This window comes from Papio anubis, chromosome 8, assembly GCF_008728515.1.
Source record: "Papio anubis isolate 15944 chromosome 8, Panubis1.0, whole genome shotgun sequence".
NCBI classification, from domain to species: Eukaryota; Metazoa; Chordata; class Mammalia; order Primates; family Cercopithecidae; genus Papio; species Papio anubis.
The window spans coordinates 23,067,022-23,077,699 of record NC_044983.1 but is presented as its reverse complement, the minus strand read 5'-3'; the positions used below and the strand labels follow the sequence as shown (position 1 = coordinate 23,077,699).

Below are 10,678 nucleotides of genomic sequence, written 5' to 3'. Positions count from 1 at the left end.
AATAATAGTGTAATGGCTGGCAGTGACAACAAAATAAGTAATTTTATAGGAGAAGACCATTGTATCTCCAGGCTCTAGTCCTCGATATGCATTTATTGAATTAATGAATCAACCAGGCAATTGATTGACTTAGAAATACTTGCATGGGTTATCAAAGGTATGTTGTTCTATTTATTTATTTAGAGACGGACTCCCCCTACGTTGCCAGGATTGGACTCGAACTCCTGGGCTTGAGTGATCCTCATGTCTCAGCCTCTGGAGCAGCTGTGACTATTGGCCTGTGCCACTGCAGCCAGAGGTATTCCGCCATCTTTAAAGAGTACAAAATCGTGATTTTGTTTTATGGAATATGTAGCAATATTACTGAATGTCTTACCTTATTAGGAAAGAAAACAAAGTGGTTGAAAACAAAGTTAGAGCTGAAGAGTTAAGTTTCTGGTGCCTGTGTTGGACAGTTTTGCTGATTGATCGTGTCATTTTAAAACAATATATACAACCAAAAAAGAAAGTCTTCTAAGCCTCAGGGTCCAGTGCTGGTAAGTGAGATGATTTTAGGTACCAATGAGTATTTTTATAGTAATGATTGTATATTTACTGGACATTTAAAAAATTCACATAGATCATATCATATGACTCCAGCCTCTATTCCTACTTCTGATAACAGCTCCCAGACTTTCTGTGAAGCGTTGCTGTTCTGTCATTGGAGTCAGTTTGGGTGGGACTATCAATCAAGGTGCTCCTCTTTGCTGGCGAAGGTGTGTGGCAAATAGGTGATGCTGTGTTCCTGGAATTCCAGTGAAGTGTCACTGAGTTTTCAGTTTAATCGCCCTATGACTGCGTGATGATTCCTGCGACCTCTGTCCCTGGGGCTGTCCGAGCTCCTCTCTCCCAGCACCTGCCTCCTCTGCTGATGTTTTCCCTCTAGGAGTTACCCTGTATCCTTCCAATACACTCTTTTTTATTTTTAAATTCTGTATCACTAGATCAGTTTTTTTTGTTGTTGTTGATTATATTTAAATAATCCTGATCCACTTTGTGTGTCATGGATATTTTTGCTTCAGAAAAATTAACATCTTAACATAAAATGTAAATTGTTTTAAAGAAAGAAATCTGAATACATAATTTTACAGATGATACTCAGATATAACCAAAATTGTGAGGATTAGCAAATGGTTAATGATTGGAAACACAATAAAAACTGCCATTAACAATTAGCTTCCTGGATATGTTTAGACATTAAAATTAGAGTTATCTTGAAAAAGTCATTGAAAATACTATCAAGGATTGTATTATTGAGCTGATCCTATTAATGAGAAAACATGGACTTGGACAAGATAATGTGCTAATTAATATATTAATGGTCTTCAAGGCCTGAAACAAGTTTTGAAAAGGGAATGATAGTATTTCCTTGTCAAGATCATGTCTTTTTTAAAAAAACACTTATTGCCTATGTCATAGAATCTCATTTTTCTTTTCTCAAGTAGGGTATTTTATTTATTTTCTATATTATTTTCCCCAATTAGTAAAATACTAAAGGTATAAATCTCTGTCAAGCAAATCAAGCATTAGTGGTGCAGACAATGTATACGTGTGTGTGTGTGCACAGGAGGCATGCTTCTGAGGCTGGATAGTTCCGGGTAGGAGTGTTAGTGATGCAGACAATGTGTACGTGTGTGTGTGCGCAGGAGGCATGCTTCTGAGGCTGGATAGTTATGGGTAGGAGTGTTAGTGATGTCAGTCCTGTCCCCTCTGGACACATCATCATAAATGCCATGAGCTCCTCTGTCTCTGTCCCAACTCCAAGGCACAAGTGATGAACCCCTCCTTCATTGGTCCTCTTACCTAGAGGTTCTCTGAGTTCTGTTTTGGGATAGAAACACTGAAGATTTCTATCCCGCCGGATTCCTATTTGTATCTGATGCTTTTATTTTTGTTTCAAAAATATGATTTTAAAATTATGGGATGAAGACCGGGCTCAGTGAAGATGTAGACACCTGAAAATATCTTCAGCAATTACATTTTCCAAGTAATCGCTCTCAGGGAAATAGCAATAAGAAGTGCAGTTTACTTATGATTCCCCCCAAAAATCTATTTTAGGGCAAGAAAGCTTCAGGTAGTGGAGATCTCACTTTGAAATGGCATAACAGGCTGGGCATGGTGGCTCATGCCTATAATCCTAGCACTTTGGGTGGCTGAGGCAGGAGGACTGCTTGAGGCCAAGAGTTCAAGACCAACCTGGCCAACATAGCAAGACCCCATCTCTAAATAAAAATAAATAAAAATAAAAAAAAAGAAATGACATAAGACTCAGCAATTGACTATGTTTCCAATATGACCTTTATTGAGCAAGTACTGCTGTGACGTTTAACATCAATCAACATAAGATTGCAAACTGTGCATGTCAACGAGGTTCTCCCATGAACAAAAGTCCATTTTAAACGCACCAGTGAGGTAAACATAATTATTCATATATAGCTTTCTTAAGGCTAAGAGAGTTCTGTTTCATTTATTGTTTTTGGCTCAGTTGGTACTTTGCATAATACATCTCAAGACATCCCCCCTTAAGTGACCCCCTTCCAACAGCTTAGGAAATTGGCAAATTTCCCAGGTACATACAATATCATGCATTTGAATCCCCCAAAGACTGAGGAGGGAGCACCCTGAGCTTGCATGCAGTCCCCTCATATTGCACAAAGTAAATACAATGTCTGGAGCCCCCATGGGAGAACCCGTTCTGTTTTGAAGCTGCCAATCACATGCAATTTGAAATTGTCATATGGCTTAACCTTTTGCAGTGGACTCAAATCTTAGTCACTCTGGGTGACTTCCTTTACTATGGCGTGTGAAGTGACTTTTTCTACCTTTTTAGTAGACACTAGTTTCTCCTCAAAGGTCTCTTCATGCTCTTCAACCTTTTGAGTGACGGTTACAGATTTGGTGATATATTTGGTAGCACCATCTCCCCCCTCACTGGTGATTTTTTCTACTGTTTTGGTCACTACCACTTTCTCCTCACTTTTATCTCCCCCCTTCTTTTCATCTGCCGGGCTCAAGTCTAGGCCATTGGTGACAACGCCTTTCTCCTCTTCCCTCCCACTGCCTTTTTCCTTGGTCTCCTGCTCTACCTCCTCTTTTCCTTCTACCTCCCCATTGACAGCTATGTCTTCCTTCCTGGATCCCTTGGCACCTTTATCACTCCCTTCTTCCTCACTCCCTCCCTCTCCTCCCACTTTCTCCTTCTCTTTCTCCTGCTGCAGTGGCTTCCCCTCTTCTTTGATCTCTTTCTCCAAGTGCACCTTTACCGATTTGGTGATGGTGACCACCTCCTCCACAGCTTCCTCCTTTACCGGGGACTCAGCTTTCTTCTTCTCTGGCACATCCTTTGGTTTCTCTTCCTTTTTCTCTACCTTCTCTTCCTTGGGAGCTTCCTTGACTTCCTTCTCTTCTTCCTCTTTCTGTTCACCTTTCCCCACTTCTGCTTTTGACTTTGCCTCTTCCACTGGTGATTTTGTCACAGGAGACTTGGCTTTCTCTTCCACTGGTGATTTTGTCACAGGAGACTTGGCTTTCTCTTCCACTGGTGATTTTGGCACAGGAGACTTGGCTTTTTCTGGCTTTTCCACCTTGACATCTGCCACCAGCTCCTCCTTGGTAGCCACTTCCTCACGCTTTTCCTCCACTTTCTTTTCCTCTTTAGCTTCGGCTTCCTCTGCTTCACCTTCAGCCTCTGTTTCTCCTTCTTCCTGCTCACCTTCCTCTTTTTCACTAGAGCCTTCCTTCTCGGATCCTCCCTCTTCGGCTTGGTCTGACTTAGCTCCCTCATCTTCTTCTTCCTCTTCTTCTTCCTGGCCTTCCTCTTCCTCCTTTTCCCCCTCTTCCTCTTCTTTAACTTCAGGTGCAGTTGGTTTCACTGGAGACTTTTTGGCAGCTACTTCTTCTTCTTCAGCTTCTGGCTCCTCTCCCTTTTCTTCTGCTGCTTCTTCCTTCTCTTCCTTCATGGAAACGGCCAATTCCTCTGTAATGGCTGTCAGGGCCTCTTCCATTTCTGACTTCTCATCCTCCACTTTGGTTTCCTCTATGATCTCCTCAACAAATTTGTGTTGGACCTTGAGCTTGGGAGCTTCCACCTTGGTTTTCTGAATCTTACTGGATATTGTGACTGAGGGCTGTCGGTGTGTGTACAGTGGCCCAGTGATGCTTCCTGCAAATGTGCTAAATCTCGTCTCTTCACCCTCCAGGAGTTTTCTAAGGAGAAAATCAAAGAACATAAGACATAGTAAAAATTTCACTGGGCCTTCTGAGTTTCATTACATTCTGGGTATTGTAGTAGCTACCTTTGAAGAAATAGAATTACATAAGTAAAATATTCTATCAATTTGTTATAATACCTGCTATCACTTACTTGCATATTACGTCATACTCAGTGACAGAGAAAGGTTCTCCTGGACTGCCCCCTACAATGACTAACCTTGCCCAATAGTCCACTAACCACACCCAGCTACTAAGTCTTGGCCCTGCAGTAGAGATCCATTAGGTCCAACAAGAATATGCTGAAAAACTTGTTAGTGGCCAAATAGGAAAAAACAAAAACGAAAACAAAAACACAAAAAGCCACAAACAAAAACCCCCAAACTCCAAAGCCAAATAACCTTTCTGAGAGTAGTCACTTTCTTAAACATTTAGATTTTCAGGATATGTACTATTTTTAAAGCAAATATAACTTTCATAAAAATCTTGCTGTTAAGCATATTTCAGAACTTAGCCAGGTGTTAATATGGGTGTATCAAGTTATAAATTGGTCGATAATTTTTACCATAAATTGTCTATTTAATGTAGTTATTCAGCTTTCCTGAAAAGAGAGATAGCTCTGTAAATGCAATTTATTCTTGTTATATTATAACTACTTTATTGGTAGTAGAAAATTTTTAATCAACAATTTTGTCCTTTGCGCTTAGTCAACAGCAAGGTCACATCAGTTAATAGACCTATAACGTATCTCTCTATCTATAAAAAGATCATACACATTTGTGTCTATATATCTAGATTTATATGCATATGCACATATATGTATCTATAGATCTAGATTAATATTATACATGATATAGATATAATTTATACTATAGTCTAGCATAAAATATAATACATATAAATTATCTACATATATAAAATAACTGTATCTATATTCTAATATATCATTCTATATCTATTCTCAGCCAGATGATGGCAATAGTAAGCTGTATAACAGAGAAACAGAGAAATAGAATGTCCTGGTGTTTGTCCTTGACATTATAAATTTGAAAAGCTGAAACCACTAGATGAAATATTAGAAACCAAAACTCTGTTCATGCTTCCAACATTTGAAAACATTTTTCCATAAAAAGTTTAAGCATATGCATTGAGATTAATCTGCACCTCCTTCGTCTAATTCAAAAATCTTTTGCTTCTACTAGTATTTATTCTTTTAAAGCTGCATAAAAAGAGAGAAAACTACACTTGCAATTCTTTAGAATAATTTTTTTCTAAGTAAGCAAGAAAACCAGGCGCTGAGTTGATGCCTGCACCCTGCCTGCTTTAACTTTAGTGGTGAAAGCTCTGCCCGAACAGCCTCTGCATGGTGGTTAGTGTTCCGGATACGCATGTAGTGAGCACCGTACCTGTACGCAGCGATTTCTATATCCAGAGCCATCTTGACGTTGAGGAGGTCCTGGTATTCGCGCAAATGACGAGCCATTTCCCACTTTGTGCCCCGAAGCTCATTTTCCAGCTGCTGGATGGTGTCCTGAAACAGACACAGAGAGTCTCCCTAGACTCAACCTTGCAAACAGCAACTTCCTCTGCAAACCACTTGCTACCCCTTCCCTCTCGCCTCCTCCCATCTCTCTCCGCTTCTGCAAAGCTCGCTGACACTCGACTCGCAGCCCCCCTCCCCCACCCCCTTTTTCTTTTAAATCTAAGGGATTCTCAAGGAACATACAAGATCAGTAAGACAATAGGACACTTCCTGGGCACATCACGCACGGAGATCAGTGGACTTAGAACACGTCTCAACAGGACACAAACATGCATGGGGAAACTCCATGGCTGACCTGGCCATTCCCATCTGAGCCCTTTGGGCTGAAGCCAATTTTGAGAGCTCTTCCGATCACTGCCGGAAAAGTAGAGAATACACGGGTTTCTGCATAAGCTATCCTAAAGTTGCTGATTTATCCACTACCGAATTTATCCCTCCTGCTTTAAACGTGCAAGCGTGCAAAATTAGAACTGGAAAAGAAGTACGTTTTTGAAAAAGGTCAAGACCTTTAAGCAGCTGGGGCAGGTGGGTGGGGGCGGAGTGTGGAGGATGAGAGTGGCGAGAATGCTGATCCGAAACTACCCTAAGTCTGCGGCGCGCGCGCTCTAGCGAGCGGCCGCCAGGGAGCGTGGCGGAGAGGGCTCCTGGGCACGCGCCCAAGTGTCGGGGGCGCGCGGCGCTGGCGCTGGCGCAGGCTGGCCGCGCAGCCGCGGTTCCTACCTGGTAGCTGCTGAGGTCGTGGTTGTGGCGCTCCTCGATGTCGCTGAGCTGCCGCTCCAGGGACTCCTTGGTGCCGCGCACCGACTCTAGCTCGATGCTCTTGGACTGCAACTGGCGCCGGTACTCGGCGATCTCTTCCTTGGCGGAGCGGATGGCCTCCTTGTTCTGCTCTGCCGCCTCGGTGAGCTTGGCGTAGCGGCATTTGAACCACTCTTCGGCCTGGTGCATATTCTGGTCGGAGTGGCATTCGAGCTGGGAGCGGATTTCCTTCAGCGCCGTAGAGATGTCTGTCTTCAGGTAGTCTTTGCGCTCCACCGTGATGTGTGATGCCTGGATCTGGGCCAGAAGGTCGGCCACCTCCTCCTCGTGGTTGCTCCGCAGGAAGGCCACCTCATCCTGCAGCGACTGCACCTTCTTGTCCAGCTCCACCTTGACCAGCGACGCCTCCTCGATGTCTTTGCGCAGCGCGCGGATGGCCGCCTCAGTGTCGTCGCGCAGCCGCGCCTCCTCCTCGAAGCGCTCCTTGAGCCGGTGGATGTCTTCCTCCAGGTGGTCCGAGTCCAGCTGCACCTGAGCCTTCTCGTGGTTCACCATCTCCAGCGTGGCGCGCAGCTCGCGGATCTCCTGGTCGTACGCGTCGCCCAGCTGGGCGTGCGAGGCCTGCTTCTGCCGCAGCGCCTGGATCTCCGCCTCAATCTCCTTATTCTGCTGCTCCAGGTAGTGCACCTTCTCTATGTAGCCGGCGAAGCGGTCGTTCAGCCCCTGCAGCTGCTCCTTCTCGTTGGAGCGTGACAGCTTGTAGTCGCCACCGGGTCCGGAGCCGCCGTTGAGCAGGGACGAGGACTGGCTGAAGTCAAGACTGCTCTCGGCGGAGCTGAGCATGGCCGAGCTGTAGGCGAGGCGCGGGGCGAGCATGCTGCGCTTGTAGGAGGAAGACACGGTGCTGGGCGAGCCGCGGGACCACGACTGCGAGCGGAAGCCGCTGGACGGGGAACCGCTGACGCGGCTGAAGCTCGAGCGGGTCTCGGTTACCCGCCGGTAGGCGGACGGGTTGCCCAGCGAGTCCAACGTGTAGCTCATCTTGGAGGCCTTGGGGCGTGTGGCTGTCACAGCGTTCTGCCGGCCTCGCTGCAGCCCATTTATAGCCGCGGCGCTGGTCCCGGGCCAGGGCCCCGCCCCGTGGAGGCGGCGGCCGAGGAGGCGGGGACTGCGGGCACCGGTCGGGGAGGAGGGGAGGGGGGCGGCTGAGCGGTGATTCAGCGCCCGCTCCACGTGGGCCCAGGCCGCATGGGAACCCGGACTTTGCTGCCCTGGGCCCAGCCCCTCCCCCAGGTTCCCTTTCAGTCCCAGGCCACTTGTCGCCGGGCAGTCGCCTTCTCTCCATTTCTCACTTTCCGATTGCGTTTCGCACCCTTGGTACAAATATCGCCAGCGCCCTTTCTTTGCCCGTCACTGTCCCACCTTTCGGGCAGCGCTTCCCCGACCCCCTGGTCTCCTTGTTCTTTAGCCCTCTACCCTCTTACCCTCAAGCCTTTCTCTTCTTTTACCCTTTCCCCGATACTTTTTTCTTTACCCATCTTCTGTGCTTAATCCCATCCCCTTCTTTTTTGGCTCCTCTTCTCCTTCCTGCTCCGACCTTTAGTTCGCTTCACCCTGCTTTTCTCTCAGCCCCTTCCTCGCGGACCCTTTTCTTCCAATCTTTCCTTCTCTCCGTCTCCTGCTTCCCCTCCCCCTGCATTCCCTCTTCTCCCCTCCCCCACCCTCATCTTTTCTTGCCTCCCTCCCCTTCCCCCACTCCTGTCTTAAAGCAGCTGGAGATGAGCGCCAAGGAGCTGGGTCTAGAAGACAAAAAGAAAAGAAAAAAAAAGACTTTGAGGAACCGTCTGCCTGAAGGCTTCGGGAAGGGGACAAAGAGAACAGGCCAGGGTAGTTTTTTGTATAAAAAGTGGGATATTGCGTTTTTAACGTTTGGGGGATGTCCGCAGCTTCCGCAGGGGCAGAAGGTAAGGCGCTTGTGCTCGCTATGGCGCCGGCAGCACCAAGGACAGCGCCCAGGTCGGGCGAGCGGGAGGTGCAGCCTCCCAGGGGCTTGTCACCCAGCCTGGCCTGTCAGGTTGGCAGGGGGTAGGGGGTTCCCTTCCCCCTCTTCTCTCCGAGCAAATACAATTTAAACCTGCCTGTAGTGACTCTCTTTGCAGGAGCGAAGCTGGAATCGCAGGCTAAGACTTCTCTGCAATGCAGGGCTGGCACAATGAACAGATTGCAGATTTTGAAAACAACCAAAATTCATTGAAGTCAGTTAACAGAAATATGTACTTGCAGCCCAGTTTGAGTTTTCTAACGTATGATTGTATAGGAGATGAAGAGATACAGGGCCTGAAATGTGAAGGTCAAATACTCCTTGGAAAGGAGAATTTGAAATCTGTTGGGATGAAAAGTCCAGGGAAATATAGTTTTTCATAAGTTTGGACACAAACAACTGCCTTGTCATCTTTCGGTTCAGTATCCCTTATGTGTAACTGCAGTGATTGAAAAGGCATCTGAATTAACTTTAAATTGATTTAAAAGTTGCCAAACAGATTCACCACAACCTTGAATAAAACCAGATGTTTTCCCTCCATTTAAAATGTAATATATTTTTCCCTTTAGATTTTAATGATTTATATGGAATAGATTTTCTATATCATTAAACATGTTTATGCAAACAAGGACTCTACACAGACTTCTTGCTGTCTGGTGTACTCTTAACTGTTAGAATGTCATTTTATTTTGTGTAGTGCTTTGGGGGTAATTCAGGTTAAAAAAATTCAGAATACTACAAGACAAAGTGAAGAAGAAATTGCAGAACTAACAACAGCGCTGGGGCCACAGGTACAAGTGACTGAATGTGAAATGCTTGCTATGGGTGAGAAGAAACTACCGGTTATAAAAAGTAGGGACTCCAGCCTGAAATGGCTTCTTTTCACAGCATGTTTTCTCAAGTCACTGTTTTGTTAAAAGACAGGATCATATTCATCAGTAAGTAATGAAGAAAGGGGTGGGTTTCTAGAGGTTTTATTTTTTTAATTTTTATCAGCTCCCTTGGCCCATTTGTATTAAAATATAAATAATGTTTTAAATAGGAGGTGCTAATTTTGGGAGTTACTTTGGTTTTTTAATATGAAACTGCAGCATCGTAGGCCATGTAGGAGAAGGATGTTCTAGTTTGCTGAGAGACCTTAGGCAAGCAGAGCCCATCCATGTCTTGAGTTGTTGAGAGAAACGATGATGGAATGAGGGGATTGGCTTGTGAATACTGTAAAAACAGGATTTTTTGGTTTTATATAGATAAAGGAAAAGAGAAAGAAAACTCCCTACCTTCTGTAAAGTACTGCGGATGTCAGGCTGGACTCAGCAGGATACCATCTAGATAAGGCCAAATGCTAAGTATGCAGTAATTTTGCCTTTGTTGCTTATTACTTTCTGCTTTTATTGAAATATATTAAACTGTTTGGCAATTTCATGATGCACATTCACTGCAAACTCTGCAATGAGAGTACATGGTTAACCGGCAGGCTTCTGCTGTTAGTTTTCTTTAGGGCTTTGGAAATGAGATGACTCTGCAGAGAGACATTTACAAGGAAACACATGTCTAACTTCACAATTACCCAGTTTTGCCTTGTATCTAAAGTAGCTCAGAAATTGTTCAGCTTCCAGCTGGTTACAGAAGGAGGAAAGTGTTGCGTACAAATAAAATAAGAGTCAGTTACTCAGGCTACATCTAGTGCCTATAGCTTAAAATTGTAACTTCAATGTCACATGATATATTGTTCAATCTGGGCACTACAGGATAATGCAAAGAATTAAAACAGTTGCTTTATTAAGAAAAAACGGTTCCCATGGCTTAAAAAACGATGGATCCAGTTTCACATTTAGCAAAACGTTTTCTTTTATATTAAACTCTTCCACTTTACTCTTCCTAAAGGTGATTTGAAGGTTATACCCATCAGTAAATTTAGTATAAACACTTTTTTAAAAAAGCTATAACAGATGTTTTTCCCTTTTTGTCTCATAGTTTTGGAGAACATTTGCCACCTTAATAATTTTCACAGAAAGAAATGCTTTTGCATTTTTTAAACCCTAACGATACTAAGGCTATGAAATCTTCTTGAAATATTAAAAAGAGAG

The 10,678-nt window shown here is 44.6% G+C and overlaps 1 protein-coding gene across 1 annotated transcript; it reads right to left on the bottom strand.

The window, feature by feature from the left end:
- Positions 1-2,314: 2,314 nt before the first annotated feature.
- On the bottom strand, positions 2,315-9,983 carry NEFM (neurofilament medium). The gene is made up of 3 exons (XM_009212722.4): positions 6,512-9,983; positions 5,655-5,779; positions 2,315-4,245 (listed from the first exon to the last, which is right to left on the bottom strand). The coding sequence occupies exons 1-3, from the start codon at positions 7,589-7,591 to the stop codon at positions 2,808-2,810; spliced, it is 2,643 nt and encodes an 880-aa protein (XP_009210986.3). The 5' UTR covers positions 7,592-9,983; the 3' UTR covers positions 2,315-2,807.
- Positions 9,984-10,678: the final 695 nt, after the last annotated feature.